Source organism: Choloepus didactylus, chromosome 13, assembly GCF_015220235.1.
Source record: "Choloepus didactylus isolate mChoDid1 chromosome 13, mChoDid1.pri, whole genome shotgun sequence".
NCBI classification, from domain to species: Eukaryota; Metazoa; Chordata; class Mammalia; order Pilosa; family Megalonychidae; genus Choloepus; species Choloepus didactylus.
In genome coordinates, this window is record NC_051319.1 from 77,902,659 (window position 1) to 77,922,785 (window position 20,127).

At 37.8% G+C, this 20,127-nt stretch overlaps 1 protein-coding gene across 4 annotated transcripts in view; it reads left to right on the plus strand.

Annotated features, from left to right (window-relative positions):
• The window catches only part of DDX46 (DEAD-box helicase 46), a 77,377-nt gene that overhangs the window by 27,455 nt on the left and 29,795 nt on the right, over positions 1–20,127 (plus strand). For all 4 annotated transcript variants that reach the window (XM_037801445.1, XM_037801446.1, XM_037801447.1 and 1 more), the window contains 3 exons: positions 17,179–17,343; positions 17,846–18,008; positions 19,116–19,309. In XM_037801445.1, the coding sequence (XP_037657373.1) occupies positions 17,179–17,343; positions 17,846–18,008; positions 19,116–19,309 (522 nt within the window). The remainder of the gene's footprint in view (positions 1–17,178; positions 17,344–17,845; positions 18,009–19,115; positions 19,310–20,127) is intronic.

A 20,127-nucleotide genomic window follows, 5' to 3' on the forward strand; every position in this document is an offset into this window, starting at 1 on the left:
CTAATTGTATTCCATTGTGGTCAGAGAATGTGCTTTGAATAATTTCAATCTTTTTAAATTTTTTGAGGCTTGTTTTATGTCCCAGCATATGATCTATTCTGGAGAAAGTTCCATGAGCACTAGAAAAGTATGTGTATCCTGGTGATTTGGGATGTAATATCCTGTATATGTCTGTTAAATCTAATTCATTTATCAGATTGTTTAGGTTTTCAATTTCCTTATTCATCTTCTGTCTGGTTGATCTATCTATAGGAGAGAGTGATGTGTTGAAGTCTCCCACAATTATTGTGGAAACATCAATTGCTTCCTTTAGTTTTGCCAGTGTTTCTCTCATGTATTTTGTGGCACCTTGATTGGGTGCATAGACATTTACGATTGTTATTTCTTCTTGTTGAATTGCCCCTTTTATTAGTATGTAGTGGCCTTCTTTGTCTCTCAAAACATCCCTGCATTTAAAGTCTATTTTATCTGAGATTAATATTGCTACACCTGCTTTCTTTTGGCTGTAGCTTGCATGAAATATTTTTTTCCATCCTTTCACTTTCAGTTTCTTTGTGTCCCTGTGTCTAAGATGAGTCTCTTGTATGCAACATATTGATGGTTCATTTTTTTTGATCCATTCTGCGAATCTATATCTTTTAATTGGGGAGTTTAATCCATTTACATTCAACGTTATAACCGTGAAGGCATTTCTTGAATCGGCCATCTTATCCTTTGGTTTATGTTTGTCATATTTTTCCCCTCTCTCTATTAATATCCTTTATTGTACCCATACCGAATCTCTTTAGTACTGAACCTTTCTCCAAGTCTCTCTGTCCTTTCTTTGTTTCTCTGTCTGTAGGGCTCCCTTGAGTATCTCCAGTAGGGCAGGTCTCTTGTTAGCAAATTCTCTCAGCATTTGTTTGTCTGTGAAAAATTTAAGCTCTCCCTCAAATTTGAAGGAGAGCTTTGCTGGATAAAGTATTCTTGGCTGGAAATTTTTCTCACTCAGAATTTCAAATATATCGTGCCACTGCCTTCTTGCCTCCATGGTGGCTGCTGAATAGTCACTACTTAGTCTTATGCTGTTTCCTTTGTATGTGGTGAATTGCTTTTCTCTTGCTGCTTTCAGAACTTGCTCCTTCTCTTCCGTGTTTGACAGTGTGATCAGAATATGTCTCGGAGTGGGTTTATTTGGATTTATTCTATTTGGAGTTCGCTGAGCATTTATGATTTGTGTATTTATGTTGTTTAGAAGATTTGGGAAGTTTTCCCCAACAATTTCTTTGAATACTCTTCTTAGACCTTTACCCTTTTCTTCCCCTTCTGGAACACCAATGAGTCTTATATTTGGACGTTTCATATTATCTATCATATTACTGAGGTCCATTTCGATTTTTTCAATTTTTTTCCCCATTCTTTCTTTTATGCTTTCATTTAACTTTCTGTCATCTTCCAGGTCACTGATTCGTTGTTCAGCTTCCTCTAGTCTTGTACTATGAGTGTCCAGAATCTTTTTAATTTGGTCAACAGTTTCTTTAATTTCCATAAGTTCATCCATTTATTTATTTAGTTTTGCAATGTCTCCTTTATGCTCTTCTAGGGTCTTCTTGATATCCTTTGTATCCCGTACTATGGTCTCATTGTTCATCTTTAGTTCTTTGAGTAGCTGCTCTAGGTGCTGTGTCTCTTCTGATCGTTTGATTTGGGTGCTTGGGCTTGGGTTATCCATATCGTCTGGTTTTTTCATATGCTTTATAATTTTCTGTTGTTTTTGGCCTCTTGGCATTTGCTGAACTTGATAGGGTTCTTTTAGGATTTGTAGACCAATTGAAGTCCTTATCTCTAATTTATCAGATCTACAGCTTCGTGGGGTACACTTTCTCTAACTAACCATCAGGTGGCGTCCATGAGCCACCTGTTCTCCCCTGCCTTGTGGTGAGTGGGGGAGTGAGTCTTGTGGGGTCCAATTGGTGTACCAAGCTTGCGTGTGTAGTTGGTGATGCCTGCCCTGTATATGGGGTGTGTTTCTGGGCAGTCAGGGAGGGGGGGTGGCTCTAACAATCAAATCTCCCTGGTGATCCTAGAGTTTTAAAGCTGCTGCAATAGTCTTATCCTTCAGTTCAGTCCTGCCACAGTTTGTCTCTGCCACTGACCCACAAGTCCTTGGTATTGGCGTATGGCTCCTGAGACTTGCAAGTGGTCCCCTCTTCCAGGCTGTGCACCCCGGGTCCTCTGTTGAGGGATGACTGTGCTATGTCACAGGTGAGTGCCATCCCCCCAGGGCAGTTCTGGGCTGCTGGGCTGTGTAGGGAGGCTCCCAGTCTGCTGAAATGATGAGTGAATGGGGCTTTGTTAATTCACACTGCTCCACCTTCCGAACTCTGGGACAATCAGCTGAGGTTGCAGGGAAGGCTAATGTCCACGCCCAGTTTTGTGGACTGTGCCTGTTATTTGAAGCGCTTCCGTTATTTGAAGCGCTTCCGTTATTTGTGCCTGTTATTTGAAGAGCTTCCGTTATTTGAAGCGTTATTTGAAGCGTTATTTGAAGCGTTATTTGAAGCGCTTCCGTTATTTGAAGCGCTTCCGTTCACACTGGGTTGTGTGGGGCAGCTCTGGGCTATGGGGCTGGTGATGGGCAGGAGTGTTTCCTGTCCACCAGGATGATGGCTGTGAGCGGACACCCCCCTTTTCTTGGGAAGTTGTGGTGTTTGGTAAATTTTCTCAGCCTCTGGATTATTGCCTTTTGTCTCACAGCTGTCTTAGTTCTGCTCTTGTCTTGACCTGCCCAAATTGCAAGTCTTTGAAGCTTTCTGTATTGGGCTTCTTAGAGTAATTGTTTTAGAAAAAGAAAAAAGGATTAAAAAAAAAAAGGGCCCTCCTCAGAGATCTAATGGGCTATTGAAATGCTAAGAGACAAAGCAATTAGGGCCATTAAGGAAAGGGCCACAGGGCAGAGAGATCAGCTTTTCTTCAGGATTTGCATATGAGCCTCAGGGCCTGAGCTCTGCCCTTCCCCTTTCTATGTTCACCAGAACTCCAAAAATCCTCCGCTTTTATTTTGGAGTTTTTCGTGCTGTTTTTTTCTATGCCTGTCTCCTCTCTGCTGGGCTGGCTGCTCTCAGATTCTCTGGTGTCTGGTCTCAGTCTATCTATGGTTGGAGTTTGGATCAGTAGAATGAGTTTCTGATAAAGGCTGCCTCTGCAGTTCTCCCTTCTCCTTCCCGGAGCTGACAGCCCCTCCTCCCATGGGACTGAGCCTGGCCACAAAAACTTACAGATTTTGCTGATCTCAGCAGTTCCACGTTTTCATGAGTGTTGTATGAAGTATGCCCAAAGTCAGATTGCTCTGTGGTGTCCAATCAACGCAGTTCCTGGCTTTCTACCTACTTTCCTGGAGGAGTAACTAAAACATACAGCTCACCAGTCCACCATCTTCTCAGGCTTAATTTTTAAATCCTTCCTCCTTTTATTTCTTTTACTTGCTGAATTGCCCTGGCTAGCACTTCTAGCACAATGTTGAATAACAGTGGTGACAGTGGGCATCCTTGTCTCATTCCTGATCTTAGAGGGAAGGCTTTCATACTGTCACCATTGAGTACCATTCTGGCTGTGGGTTTTTCATTTATGCTCTTTATCATATTGAGGAAGTTTCCTTCAATTCCTACCTTTTGGAGTGTTTTTATCAAAAACGGATGTTGGATTTTGTCAAATGCTTTTTCAGCATCTGTTGAGATGATCAATTGAGCTGAAAACATGCAACATATAACACTAATATCATCACTTGAATTTAGAAATTCCATGTCATCATTCACTTTCAAGTGAATGTCTGGAGTTTCAATGAAAGTCATTTATAAAGTATTAACTCATGTTTTTCTGAATGACAATCTGCTTCTCTATATTTAGCATCTCCTTGAAAAAAATCAATTATTTGTTCCTTAAGTCAAATAAACCATTATAGAAAGAGGCTGTCTATGAAATTTTCTAGTAAAATGAGGAGTATGTTACAAATGCCATGAATAGGCATTAATGAGCAGAAAGTCTATCTATTTTATCAAAGGAAGGGAAGGAATGAGGGTTAGTAGGAAAAAAAGAGAATTGTAAAGTCAGTGAATTCAGGGGAATATAAACAGGTCACCAAGACCTTATAAAGTCACCAAAATAGGGAGAAGTAAACTACAGGACATTTTATAAGATAAACACCAAAAATAAAGAAGAGGGATCAGCTGAGGCTGGACTATGCAAGCCCCATCCCTGTTCCGGGCAGCAGGGATCCCTTAACCATGCTAATCACATTAGGGTGAGTAAAATTACAGGTAAATAAAGCAGCATGTAATTAGAGGCAGATGCAGCCTTACCGCCATGAGCCCATCCTGGCATCTCTGGAAGAGTGTGGGAGAGGTTTGTGAGAGAGTCGAGGGAAAGAATAGGAGTTATATTAATGTGAGCTTCCCATTCAGGAGAGCATCTGGGCACTGCTCACGTGCTGCTCCTCTCTGTGGTTCTGCTGAGTGAGTGTAATGGGTTACAGCAAAGTGCTGGGTCTTCCTTGTTTGAGTCAACAGTGTTCCTGCGTGGAAGGAAAAGTGAATTGGGAAAAGGCCCAAGTTCACTGTCCTGGTTCCCTGTGTAGACGGCCCTGGGAGCTAACTGATGGTGAGGGCTGTGCCCCCAGCCTCACTCTCACTTGGCATGGTGAAGATAATGAAAAAAAAAATAGACTTCTTTTAAATCTAGATGACTCTTCACTAGTTTACTCACTTAACAGCGCATTAAAGAACACCAAAAGGAACTCTGCTCTGTTAACAAAGACCTACTGCTCCACGCATCTGACAGACGTTAAAACTTGTTCTTATGTTATTTTTTTCCTAATGTGAGAACAGCCATTTGAAATTATAATGAATCAGTAAGGAAATATGATTTTATACACAAAGATTCACTGTACTCTTTTCCAGAACACAACTAATTCTTAAAGTTGAGTTATACAATACTGGAATATGATCAAAGCATGTTAAAACTATGCAATGCAATTAGTATCAGTTTTCACTATCTCATGGCTATATGTAATACATTAACATATATTATTTGTTATGTAACTGAATGTGAAAGAAAGCTGAAATATTTTAACTTCATAAAAACTAATGGAGATCAAATTTTTAAATGGCATTTTTTCAGTCAGCAATTTTTCAAAGTGATAACTATGGACATTTATTTCTATCTGAATATCTTGATCCCGAATTTTTTAAATACTCCCTAATTTCAAATATAAATACATCCAAATAGCAAGACAGCTTGGGATCTTGAGTCACTAATCAATTTAGATGAAAAATAAAAAATCCCAAAAGGCTTGTTCTAGCCAGGAGAATGCATGATAATTTCAAATAACTTGAAAGTATATACCCTCCAGTACATCACAGTAAACTATCAGTTTCCATAGGAAGGGCACTCTTCCATTAGAGACACAATGCTTCTTCACAGATCATAGCACCAAGGACTCGGTATATTTCCTCATTCATTATTTTCTTTTTTAAGATGTCCTTGTTAAAATATAATCTGAGACCCTACATGGGACATGACTCCCAGGGGTGTAAATCTCCCTATCAACGTGAGACATGACTTGCAGGGATGAGCTTGGTCCTGGCATCGTGGGATTGAGAAAGCCTTCTTGGAACAAAAGGGGGAAGAAAAATGAAACAAAATAAAGGTTCAGTGGCTGAGAGATGTCAAACAGAGTTGAGAGGTCATTCTGGAGGTTATTCTTATGCATTACATAGATATTCATTTTTATTTTTTGGTGTATTGAATAGCTAGAAGGAAACACCTGAACGACTGAACTGCAATCCAGTAGCCTTGACTTTTGAAGACAGCTGTATAACTATATAGTTTACATGTTGTGACCTTGTGATTGTGAAAACCATGTGGTTCCCACTCCCTTTATCCAGCGTATGGACAGATGAGTAGAAATATGAGGACAAAAAGTAAATGAATAATAGGGAGGGATGGCGATATGGGGTGTTTTGGGTGTTCTTTTTTTATTTCACTGTTTATTCTTCTTATTTTTTGTGGTGGTGATAAAAATGTTCAAAAATTGATTGTAGTAATGGATGCACAACTATATAATGACACTGTGATCAACTGATTGTACACTGTGAATGACTGTGTGGTTTGGGATTACATCTCAGTAAAATTGAATTAAAAAAAAAAGCGATGTTGGATTTTGTCGAATGCTTTTTCAGCATCTATTGAGATGATCATTTCATTTTTCTCTTTTGATTTGTTAATGTGTTGTATTACATTGATTGATTTTCTTATGTTGAACCATCCTTGCATGCCTGGAATGAACCCCACTTGGTCATGGTGTATGATTTTTTTTAATGTGTCTTTGGATTCAATTTGCAAGTATTTTGTCGAGAATTTTAGCATGTATATTCACTAGGGAGATTGGCCTGTAGTTTTCCTTTCTTGTAGCATCTTTACTTGGTTTTGGTATTAGAGTGATATTAGCTTCATAAAATGTGTTAGGTAGTATTCTGTTTTCTTCAGTGTTTTGAAAGAGTTTAAGTAAGATTGGTGTCAGTTCTTTTTGGAAAGTTTGATAGAATTCCCCTGTGAAGCCATCTGGCCCTGGGCATTTATTTGTGGGAAGCTTTTTGATGACTGATTGGATCTCTTTACTTGTGATTGGTTTGTTGAGGTCTTCTATTTCTTCTCTGGTTAGTCTAGGTTGTTCTTATGTTTCCAGGAAATTGTCCATTTTGTTGCTGTACAGTTGTTCATAGTATCCTCTTATAATTTTTTAAATTTCTTTGGGATCTGCAGTAAAGTCACCTTATTCATTATTTTGTTTATATGGGTCTTCTCTCTTTTTGATTTTGTCATTCTAGTTAGGGGTTTGTCAATCTTGATGATCTTCTCAAAGAACCAACTTTTGGTGTTATTTATTCCCTCTTTTTTTTATTCTCTATGTCATTTATTTCTGCTTTAATCATTGTTATTTCTTTTCTTCTACTTGGTTTAGGATTAGTTTGTTGTTCATATTCTAGCTTCTTCAGTTGCTCCATTAGTTCTGTGATTTTAGCTCTTTCTTCCTTTTTGATGTAGTGCTATAAACTTCCCCCTCAGGACTGCTTTTGCTGCATCCCATAGGTTTTGATATGTTGTGTTCTCATTTTCATTCACTTCTATATATTTAGCAATTTCTCTTGCTATTTCTTCTTTAACCCACTGATTGTTTAGGAGTGTTTTGTTTAACATCCAGGTGTTTGTGAATTTTCTAAGTCTCTGATGGTTATTGACTTCTAATTGTATTCCATTGTGGTCAGAGAATGTGGTTTGAATAATTTCAATTTTTAAAATTTATTGAGGCTCGTTTTATGTCCCAGCATATGGTGTATTTTGAAGAAAGTTCTGTGAGCAGTAGAGAAGAATGTGTATCCTGGTGATTTGCGATGTAATGTTCTATGTATGTCTGTTAAGTCCATTTCATTTATCAGATTGTTTAGGTTTTCACTTTCCTTATTGGTCTTCTATCTGGTTGATCTATCTATAGGAGAGAGTGATGTGTTGAAGTCTCCCACAATTATTGTGGAAACATCAGTTGCTTCCTTTAGTTTTGCCATTGTTTGTGTCATGTATTTTGTGGCACCTTGATTGGGTGCATAGACATTTATGATTGTTATTTCTTCTTGTAGAATTGCCCCTTTTATTAGTATGTAGTAGCCACCTTTGTCTCTCATAACATCCTAGCATTTAAAGTCTATTTTATGTGAGATTAATATTGCTACTCCTGCTTTCTTTTGGCTGTAGCTTGCATGAAATATTTTTTCTATCCTTTCACTTTCAATTTCTTGTGTCCCTGTGTCTAATGAGTCTCTTGTATGCAACATATTGATGGTTCATATTTTTTGATCCATTCTGCCAGTCTATATCTTTTAATTGGGGAGTTTAATCCATTTACATTCAACATTATTACTGTGAAGGCATGTCTTGAATCAGCCATGCTATCCTTTGGTTTTGTTTGTCAGATATATTTTTTCCCTCTCTCTCTTATTGTCCTTTAATCAGCCAATATTGAATCTCTTTAGTACTGAACCTTTCTCCATCTCTCTCTCTCCCTTTGTTTCTCTGTCGGTAGGGCTTCCTTTAGTATCTGAAGTAGGGCAGGTCTTTTATTAGCAAAATCTCTCAGCATTTGTTTGTCTGTGAAAAATTTAAGGTCTCCCTCAAATTCGAAGGAGAACTTTGCTGGATAAATAATTCTTGGTTGGCAATTTTTCTCTCTCAGAATTTTAAATATGTTGTGCCACTCCCTTCTCACCTCCATGGTGTTTGCTGAGTAGTTACTATTTAGTCTTATGTTACTTCCTTTGTGTGTGGTGCGTTGCTTTTCTCTTGCTGCTTTCAGAACTTGCTCCTTCTCTTCAGTATTTGAGAGTCTGATCAGAATCTGTCTTGGAGTGGGTTTGTTTCAATTTATTCTATTTGGAGTTCGTTGGGCATGTATGCTTTGTGTATTTATGTTGTGTAGAAGGTTTGGGAAGTATTGTCCAACAATTTCATTGAATACTCTTTCTAGACCTTTATGCTTCTCTTCTCCTCCTGGGACACCAATGAATCTTATATTTGGACGTTTTATTTTATCTATCCTATCCCTGAGATCCATTTAGATTTTTTTGTTTCTTTTCCCCATTCTTTTGTTCTTTCATTTTCCATTTTGTCATCCTCCAGGTCACGGATTCGTTGTTCAGCTTCCTCTAGTCTTGTACTGTGAGTATCCAGAATCTTTTTAATTTGGTCGACAGTTTATTTCCATAAGATCATCTATTTTTTATTTACTCTTGCAATTTCTTCTTTATGTTCTTCTAGGGTCTTCTTCATGTCCTTTGTATCCTGTGACATGCTCTCATTGTTTGTCTTTAGTTCTTTGATTAATTGCCCCAAGTACTGTGTCTCCTCTGATCTTTTGATTTGGGTGTTTGGGTCTGGGTTATCCGTATTGTCTGGTTTTCTCATATGCTTTAAAATTTTCTGTTGTGTTTTGCCTCTTGGCATTTGCTTTACTTGATAAGGTTCTTTCAGGATATAGGACTATTCACATACTTATCTCTAATTTGTCAGATCTATAACTTGGTGGAGTACACTTTTTCTAACTAACCAGCAGATGGCATCCACGAGTCACCTATTCCCCTCAAGTCAGTTCTCCCCAACTTTGTCTTTGTGGTGTCTGGGGGTCTGATTCTTGTGGGGTCCAATTGGTGCACCAGGTTTGGTTGTCTTGTTGGTGCTGTCTGCCCCGAATGTGGGGCGTGTGTCTTAGTGGTTAGGGAGGGAGGGCAGCTTTAATAATCAGACCCCCCAGGTGTTCCTGGACATTTAAGGCAGTTGCAAGAGTCTAAACCTTCATTTCATTTTCACCACAGATTGTCTCTGCCGCTGACCCGCAAGTCCTTGGTATTGGCGCATGGTCCCTGGCATTTCCGAGTGGGTCCCTCTTCCAAGCTGTGCCCTTCTGGGGTCTCTGCTGAGGGAAGGCTGTCTACATCACAAGTACACGCTGTCCCTCAAGGGAAGTTCTGGGTCACCGGGCCTTGTAGGGGTGTTCCCAGCCTGCTGTAAGAATGGCTGAATGGGGCTTGTTAGTTTCCCCGTTTTCGCACAGCTCTTCCTTCCCAGCTCTGGGACAATTAGCTGTGGATGCATGAAAGGCTATTGTCCACGCCCGATATTGTGGCCTGTGCGCGTGTTGCTGTAGACACTTCCTGTCACACTGGGTTTTTTGGCACGGCTCTGGGCTGTGGCTCCAGCGGTGGGCAGGAACGTTCCCAGCCCGCTGGGAAGATGGCTGCAAGGTGTGTGGTTATTTTCCCCTTTTGGCTCACCCCTGCCTTCCTTGCTCCGAGACAGTTAGCAATGGGTGTGCGAAAGGCTATCTTCCGTGGCAGATATTGAGGCATTCACTAGCCTGTTCCTGCCACGCTTCACTGTGCGGTTCTCTTGCCGTATCTGCAGCCGCTGTTGGGTTTTTTAAAAAAGAGCTACTCTGCCTCCAAACACCAACCCATGGTTTCCCCACACCGCAGTGTGGCTGCTAGACATTCTGCAGGCTTACTCATTCGTTTCAGAATGCAGACCCCTGGTTTCACCAAGTGCACGGTCCCTGTGGTTTTAGCAGACCTTGTCCAGCTGGTGCATCGCTGGAACTGGTGTTCTGGGTCACTTTCTGGCTTTTGTCTAGTATTTTTCATGGAGGTGTTTTTTTGCCCTATCTCTCCTAGCCACCATCTTAGGTTCTCCTCCTATCAATTTTATCTTCCTTAAGGAGTTTTTTTGTGGCTTCCTGACCTGTTCCCATCAGGGTTCGTTGTTCTCTGTACTCAACACACAGCTGTTACACTGGATCTCCATCTTTCTGGGGTTCCCTTTGCTTCTTACCTGTGCGAGAATCCTCAAAGCTCTGTATCCCAAGAGTAAATCTTATCTTAACACATTAAAAAAGTTTTTTTCCCTTCTTTCTAGGGTTGGTGTCCTCTAAATTGGTTTTCTGTTTGTTTTGGTTTGTGTCTTTCAGGTTAGAGGTTTCCTAACCTGTAAATTTCTGGTAATTTCTGTAAATTTCTGGCAGTTTCCAGCTATCTACCTGAATTTAAAGGATGGAAGAAAGGCAACGCACAGAGTGAATTCAAAATTCTATGTGCTGGAACGGGGCTTACTACTGACTCTGAGCTTCACTGTATTGATCTGGCTGGGTCTTTTAGTTGGGAACCCCTCAAGGTTAGTATTTTTTGCCGGTCTCTGTGAGCTGGGCAGGTTCCCCCAGAGAAGTCTTGGCAAGTCTCTTGCCTGGAGTGTGAAGGCCTACCTGTTAGTTCTGGGGTTAGGAAAGAGGGCTTGGGGGAGAGAGTTGGTGGTCTCAGCATTTAGTTTGAGGCATTTACTCTTCATGCACTTGTTTTCAGAAAGTTCCCCCATCTAGAGATACTGTTCGATTCTCTCCAGAGCCTAAACCTTTAGGTCTTTTCTTGGGGTAAGTGAGAGGGATCATTACCTCGCTGTGTAGAGTTAGGTAGATGTCTGCTGATCTGGTTGCTTTTTAAACAGATTTTATATCGGATCTCCTCCCTCCTCCTTTCTCTTCCTTCTCTTCCTCTTTTTTTTTTTTTACATTTTTTTGAAATAATTTAAAACTTACAGGAAAATTGCAAAAGTAATATAAAAAGAATACAGGGAACTCCAACATACTATTCTCTACCCAGATACCCAGATTTACCAACTTTTAACATTTTACCACATTTGTTATGTTCTTCTGTCTATTAAACATTTGATAATAGGTTGCATACATTGTGCACCAATACCATTTAATACTACTTAAATATATATATTTAAAAAAAAGTATATTTCCTAAGAACAAGGATATTCACTTAGGTAACCACTTTAAGTACAGTTATCAAGTTAAAAATTTAACCTTGATGTAAACCATGCCATAACTATATTCCATACCATCCCTGTATCCTAATTTTTTGTATATGTCCCAAAAATGTCCTTTTGGACATTTTCTCCATTATTAGATCCAGTCCAGGATCACGTATTTCACTTAATTGTTATTCCTGTCTACTCAGTTTCTGTCTCTCTCTGTAATTGTAGTAACACATACACAACATAAAATTTCCCATCTCAGCCGCTCCAAAGTGTGAAATTCAGTGGCATTAGTCACATTCACAGTTATGCTGTCATCACCACCATCCATTACCAAAATTTTTCATCACCCCAAACAGACATCCTGCACCTATTATGTGTTAACGCACTATGCCCTGCTGGTAACTTGTACTCTACTTTCTGTCTCTATGAATTTGCATAGTTCTCCTTATTCTAGTACCCCACCCTTCATCTCCATATAACTGTTATCTAATTCCAGAACATTTTCATCATCCCAGAAAGAAACCCCATACCCATTAGTTGCTTTTGTTTTGAATCTCATCTTTTAGATTAAAAAAAATCCCCTTTTCGTAATATATTCTGTCGTTTTTAGAAGGTACAAAAATAGATACATGTATGTAGTCTGCCATCTTTACCCAGAAACTGATCTCATCATTCCTTTTTCTTGGTATGTTGCTTTCATTTGGACACTACCTTTCCAGTAGAAAGAGAGTTTAGAGAATTATATTATTTGAGTATTGGCATGTCTGAAAAGTCTTTATTCTACCTTCACATTTATTTGATATTTAGCTAGATGCAGAATTCTGGGATGCAGATAATTTTTCTTTGGAAGTTCTTTTAAATCCCATTGTTTTTCTTGGGAAATCTGGTGTCATTGTGATTCTTGATCTTTTGCTTGTAATCTAAATTTTCTGACTTGAAACATTTTATATTTTTTCTTTACCACTAATGTTCTATAAATTCACAGTGATGTTTTCTGATGTGGGTTTATTTTCCTCGATTGTCCTACCTACTTGGTGGGTTCTTTCAGATCTGGAAACTCATAACCTTCAACTCTGAGAAATTTTCTTGAACTGTTTTCTGGGAATCTCTGTATTCTGGATATCTTATAATTTGGATGGTGGGCCTCCTAAGTTCATCTTTTAGTTTTCTTATTTTTCCTTAAGTATTTTCCATGTCTCTCATTTTGCCCTACTAGAGATTTCCTAAACTTTAATCTTTCAGCCTTTTCTATTGAGTTTTCAAATTCTGCTTTCATAGTTTTTGTTTCTAAAAGCTCTTTTTTTGGTTCTTTGAATATTCTTTTAAATGACATCCTGTTCTTGTTTCATAGATGCAAATATTTCTTAAATGTTTGTGGGTATTAACAGTAGTTTTAAAAAAATTTTCCTCTCCCTACATAGTCTTCCCTGTATATTTATTTCTTCCATGTTGCTTTTTTTCATTTTTGTTTGTCAGTACATTTGAAAGCTTTAGATGAAGTAGACTCAATAACAAGAAAACCAAATAGTCTTACATTCATTAAGTAAACCACTTCCTTTTATTTCCCCCACAAGTAAAATAGCAATTCTTGATTAAGTTTGACCATTCAGGAAACTAATAATTATATTCCCAATCGTTCTTTACTTCAATGCATAAAAAAGAGGGACTATTCACCAATTCCTTCTGTAAGACCAGTATGATTTTTTTATTTTTAAAGAGCTTTATTAGGATATAATTTATATAATATAAAATATATCTGTTTTAAGTGTACAGTTCATTCGGCTTTGGTATGTTTCCAGAGTTGTGCATCCATCAATACAACCCAGTTTTAGAACATTTCCATCACCCAAAAAGATCCTTTGCCTATTTTTCAGTCACTTCCCATTCTGACCTCAGACTCAGGCAACTACTAATATGCTTTGTGTTTTTGTAAATTTGCCTTTTCTGGAGGTTTCATACAAATGGAATACAATATGGTCTGCTGTGTCTGGTTTCTTTCATATAATCAAGTGTTTTTGAGGTTCATCTATGTCTCAGCATGTATCAGTACTTCTATTGCTGAATAGTGTTCCTTTGTATGGGTATTTACCACATTTTGTTTATTTATTCAAAAGTTGGTTGACATTTAGATTACTTTCACTTTTTGGCTGTTGTAGACAGTGCTGTGAAGATTTGCATATAGCTCTTTGTGTGGACTTATGCTTTCATTTCTCTTAGATATCAAGGAATCAAATTGTTGGATTGTATGGTAAATTTATGTTTAGCTTTTTAAGAAGCTGTGAAGCTGTTTTCCATAGTGACTATACCATTTTATAGGCCAATAAAATCTTTTTTTTCCAGTTTTATTGAGATATATTCACATACCCTACAGTCATCCACAGTATACAATCAGTTGTTCACATTACCATTACATAGCTGTCCATTCATCACCAAAATCAATTTTTGACATTTTCATTACTCCAAAAAATAAAAATAAAAATAAGAACGAAAATACAAGAACACCCAAAAACATACCATCCCCCACCCCCCCATTAGTCACTTAATTTTTGTTCCAATATAATCTTGATATCAAAAGCAGACAAGATATATCACAGTCCAGTTTAACTCATATATGATGATGCAGAAACCCTAAAAATGTATTAGTGAAGCAAATATAGCAATACTTAAAATAGATAATAAATCATATTAAGTTAATATTATCCTTAGGATGCAGGGTTGGTTTAACATTAGAAAGTCAAGTAACATAATCCACCCTATTTCCGGAGTAAAGAGAGAAACTATACCTTTATCTCAAATGATACAGAAAAAGGATTTGATAAAATTTCACCCCTATCTGATAAAGAAAACCTACAAAAAAAGCTTATAGCAAGCATCATACTTAATGGTGAAACTCTGAAACTATTAATATAAGGAACAAAGTAAAATAATTAACTCCTATTCTACATTTTACTGGAGAGTCCTAATCAGCACAGTGTATTATTTTCCCAGTTGCTAAAACAAATATCTTATAATGAGTTTGGTTAAATAACGGGAATTTTTTGCCTCATGGTTTTAAAGTTAGGAGAAGTCCAAAATCAAAGTGTCAGCAAGGTTTGATGCATCCTCCCTGAAGACATTGGCCTACTGGGGTTGGCTGCCAGCCATTTTTGGATCCTTGGCTTTTCTGCCTGTATTCGTCAGGGTTCTCCAAGGAAACAGAATCGACACATATCTAATATTATGAGATTTGTTATAGGAATTGGCTCACATGACTGTGGAGATTGGCAAGTATTAATTCTGTAGGGCAGGCTGCAGGTTGGGAACTCTGAAGAAGGTTTTGATGAATTCCCTAGTAGAAGCTAGCTGGCTGAGGTAGAGATAGAAATTCTTTCTGACTGCTGAAATCATCAGTTCTCCCTTTAAGGCCTTCAGCTTATTGGATGAAAACTTCTGTTATTGCTGAAGGCAGTCTCCTTTGTTGATTGTAGATACAATTAGCTATAGATGCAGTTAACTGAGGAATGATTTAAATCCATGAACTAGCCTCACAGTTGTTTGCTTGGTCAAACAACTGAACACCATAACTTATCTAAGTTGACATATGAACTTAACCATCATGCTGTCACATGGCAGTAAACATGGCAGCGTGTTATCATTACTCTTTTGTGATCTATTGACTTCCAGCTTCTGGCTTTTCCCATGGCTTTCTCTCTCTGTCCTTCATTCTGTTTATAAAGGACTCCAGTAATCTGGGTTAAAGCCCAATGTGATTCAGTTGTTTATACTTCAACTAAAAATAACATCTTCAAAAGGTCCAGTTTATAATTAGTTCACACCCACAGGGTGGATTAAAAACATGTTTTTGTTTTTTTTTGTGGGGTGCATAATTCAACCTAACATATAATAAGCCAAATAAAGGTATAGTGTTTGGAAAGGAAGACACAAGTGTTATTTGCAGATGATATATGACTATCTTTACAGAAAGCTCCAAATAGACTACAGATAAGTGATTAGGATTAATAAGAGAATAGTAAAGTTTCGGATAGAAAGTTGGTAAACGAAATCATTTACATTTCTGTTCAACAAGTTAGAAAATGTACTTTAAAAGATATATCATTTACAACAGCATAGGAAAATAAACCTGACCAAAAATGTGCAAGATATATCTGAAGAAGATTATGAAACCTTATTGGAGAACATTAAAGAGGACCTAAATTGATTCTTGTATTTATGTGAAGAGCAGAGGGTGAAGAGTAACCCTCCTGAAGAAAAGGAACAAGGTAGAATATGAGAGAAGACACTCCTTGAAAGTCTAATTGATTCTCAGTTTAGGATTTAGCTTTCTAAGGTCTGCTAATTTAGGTACCTAAATTAACCCTCCTGAAGAACCTAAATTAACCCTCCTGAAGAAAAGGAACAAGGTAGAATATGAGAGAAGACACTCCTTGAAAGTCTAGTTGATTCTCAGTTTAGGATTTAGCTTTCTAAGGTCTGCTAATTTTATGGTTTGTTCTCTTTGACTTTGTTGGTTTTTGCAGTTTAAAAAGCATCCCTTACTCATGTATCCCTACAGTTGTGTGAGACACTTTTATAAAATCGCATAATATTTATGGCTTTCTCCTGTTGGTTCTGTTTCCTTAGAGAACCCTGACTAATACAGAGGGTATACATAAGTAAAGGAAAGATGGAAGAAAGGAAGGAGGGAGGGAGGGATCCCTGTACTATAACTTTTATGAGGGTTTTTTTCAAGGGAAGAGAAGTAAATATATGGAGTTTGTCAATAGTCTTTAATTGAAAGCGTCAACATATGTTTTAAAACCGTTATTGTGGCTACTGGATAGAGACTAGAATTGAGATGAGGCAGGAGAAAGGCAGGGAAGAACTGTTAGGAAACTATTGAAATAATCTGAATGAAAGATGGTGAAGGCGTGGACCAGGAACCCAGGAGTTCCACGTGTCTTGGATAAGGCTGCCCCTTGCCCAGACTCCACATCATCTTTGGTAGGAGTGAAAATATGGTCCCAGAGTTCTGTATATTCCTGGTAAAACCTTTACACTTCCCAGTTCCCCAGCACTCACCACTGTCTGCCTTGAAATCATCATCAGTAGTCTTATTCAAGATATCTTTTTTCCTGTTTATACCAGTCAGGACAAGAAGCCCAGATTTCCCTGTCCTCCAGGGTTCTGTTGGCACTGGGGCAATAGATGTCCCCACCCCATCCTCACTAGTTTCTCTCCACCCTCGTTGTTTTATTTCTTTTTGTAGCTCTTATCACTATTTGACACATACTATGATTGTTTACTATCCAACCTCATTAGAATGTAAGTTCCATGAATATAGAAGTTTTTGTCTGGTTTCATTGCATATTCCTATCCTTTAGAACAATGACTGGCACATAGTGGGTGCTCAATAAAAATATGTTGACAGAAAGCAGTGATATCAATGGAGAGTGGTTGTATTTAGATTTGGTTTGAAGACAGAAACTACAGAATTTGTTGAGGAATTGGATGTGAGATGAGTGAGTGAGTGAGAAAGAGAGAGAGTGTGAGAGTGAGAAAGTCAAATATGGTTCCTAGATTCTCGGGCTAAGCATCTGGATGACTTGAGTTGCCATTTCTTGAGATAGGGAAACTGAGAGGAGCAAATTACGGAGGGGAGGAAGAGGGAGTTAACCATGATATTCTAAGGAAGCAAGATAAAAGCCAACTGAAATAGATGTTCACAAAAGTTCCTTCTATTTTGTTTAAACAGTTTATGATTTTTGGAGACTGTACTCATCATGTTTATTTATAATGTTTTCTCAGGTCATGCGCATTGTGGATAATGTCCGTCCTGATCGACAGACGGTCATGTTTTCAGCTACTTTCCCGAGAGCCATGGAGGCTTTGGCTCGCAGAATCCTGAGTAAACCAATTGAAGTGCAGGTTGGAGGCAGAAGTGTGGTTTGCTCAGACGTGGAGCAACAAGTGGTGGGTACTGTCTTTAAGGTCTTCTCAGTTCCCTTGATGTTTAGGCATTATGTGGGATCCTTTTGGGGATCATTGCTTGTAAGATAGGCAGATACTTTTTAAAATTAAGTAGTATGTATCATGTGCAGCCTTCAACATTTTATCATATACACCTTAATATTCCCTGGAGCTGCTATTAAAATGCTATTTCAGATTTCTTCCACCACAAGTGGTGGACTGGTAGATAGAAATGTCAGATACCTATCTTATTCTTTGGCTAATAGGATGTGAAGTTAAGAGGCAGAGAGATCATTTGCTAACATTTGTAATACTCTTATTCTCTGAAAGTTACATGTTTTTGTCTCACTGATTTACCAGATAAAATCAACACTTTCCTAGCCCTTCCTAAAGATACACCAAGATATTGTCATTTATTCATTCACCACAAATAAAATGAATATTTCTGTTCAAGAGTATATTTGAATTTTTACCCTGTTAACTTGGTATAATTTGGTGTTTTCAGATTGTGATTGAAGAAGAAAAGAAATTCTTGAAGTTACTTGAGCTTTTAGGTCATTATCAAGAATCAGGATCTGTCATTATATTTGTGGATAAGCAGGAACATGCTGATGGTCTTCTGAAAGATTTAATGAGAGCATCTTATCCGTGCATGTCTCTTCATGGAGGTAATGTTTAAGTTTATTCACCTGTGAAATACCTGTTAGGTACTTAACTTGCCAAGCGTTGTGCTGTGTTCTGAATGATGCTTTGTTTTCTATATGTTATAACTGAATTTTAATATAATTTATTCCACTTCTTCTTAACAGGTTGCAGGGGTGGGGGGCAGTAAACATTATTATAACCCCATCTTTCAGATGAAGAAAATAAGACAACACATTCGTTTGACCAAATTCCGTAGCCATTAATAAGCTAAGGAGGATTTGAACTTAAATCTTTTGACTTGTGTTGTACTCTTTCCATTGTACCATGCTACTAAGAGGTTTTCATGATTCATTATAGCTTTAATCGAAATTTTACATAATGCTTTAATTTCTGTGTCACATTGCCATTATTATGTATATGTTTGACTTAGAACATCAAATTTATAGTATAAAGAGTTTGAATTACTCTTATTAACCAAGTGTTGTATGGCTTTGTAATAAACCACTTCAAGATATAGTGGTTTAAAGCATCAACAGTCAATTATTTTGCAATTTGGGCAAGGGTTAGCAGGTACAATAGTCTGTAGTTCATGCTGTGTCAGCTGGGGTGGCTAAAAGTGGGCCTGGGAATCTACTTCCAATTTGGCTCGCTTATATGGCTGACAGTGTGGTACTGGATATTGACTGGAGCTCAGTCGGGTTGTTAGCCAGGATCTCTGGATCCTCCTCTTATGGGCCTTTCCATGTGCTGCTTGGCCAAGAGGCAAGAACTGAAAGCTATCAGGCCAGTTAAGAACCATACCAAGAACTGGCAGAGCTTTCATTTACACCATATTCTGTTAGTGACTCTGAGGTTGTGCCTTGGCAATTATAAGCCTTATACAAGAAAGGAGGCAAAGACAAGTGTGGATATGGGCGCTTCATAAATAAATTACTAGCAGTAACCTTTTGTCTTGCCATTAAATTTCCATAGTCTTTTGTATTTTATATTGTACAGGTTGGAAGCATGGTCAACATAAGTTGAATTTGTTCTTTACTCCCCTTTTAATTTCTTTCTCTGAGTGTCAGAGAAAATGGGAATTTTTATTTGAACATCTGGTTTTATAGATCTTCTCTTTAATTTACTTGCAGGCATAGATCAATATGACCGAGATAGCATCATAAATGACTTTAAAAATGGGAGCTGCAAACTTCTTGTGGCTACTTCCGTTGCTGCCCGAGGTCTGGATGTGAAACACCTCATTCTTGTAGTAAATTACAGCTGCCCCAACCATTATGAGGATTATGTGCACAGAGCAGGACGGACTGGAAGAGCAGGCAACAAAGTATATATTTTAATTAATTTTTTTATTAAGTTATAAGTATTTCTTTAGTATTTTAAGGGGTAGATAATAGGAGTTATAAGGACGTTTTGAAAACTTCTAATCAGCAGGGTGTGGAGAATATTTAATATTAATCATGTATATACATATACCTGTCAAAGTATTAAAATGATCGGATGCCTAGTTGCTCACTGTAGGCAGACACTGTGAACAGTTTGTGTCCTTTTATGTTATTTTTTTCCTGCATAAAAGGTTCTACATATACACACATATATGTATATAGTTTGGTATTTTTCATTGTTTTTTAAAAAAGATGGGACCATGACACACACACACACACACACACACACACACACACACACACATACACACATATTATTTGGTTTTCTGCCTCACCTGTATTCTGGTAACTGTATAGATCTAACTCATTCTTCTTTCTGGCAGCAGAATATTCTGTTATTGTAGACATTGATCATGATGTATTTGATATTCTGATCTTGGACATTTATGCATTCTGAAGCAATAATATTGATAGCTGACCTTTCTCTATAATTATAAATGGTTTATGTTATTTATAAATAATCACTGATAATTTTGGAGTACTTGTATGCCATGTGCTATTCTTAGTGCTTTTCATATATCTTCTCATTTCATCTTCACAACTTCCCTTTGAGATAGATACACTATTACCCCATTTTATAGATGAAAAAAAATGAGGCACCTGGAAGTTAAGTCATTTGCCTAAGGTTACACAGTTAATGAGTAATAATGGGAAACTTGATGTAAAGGGCCAGGTGGTAAATATTTTAGTCTTTTTGGGC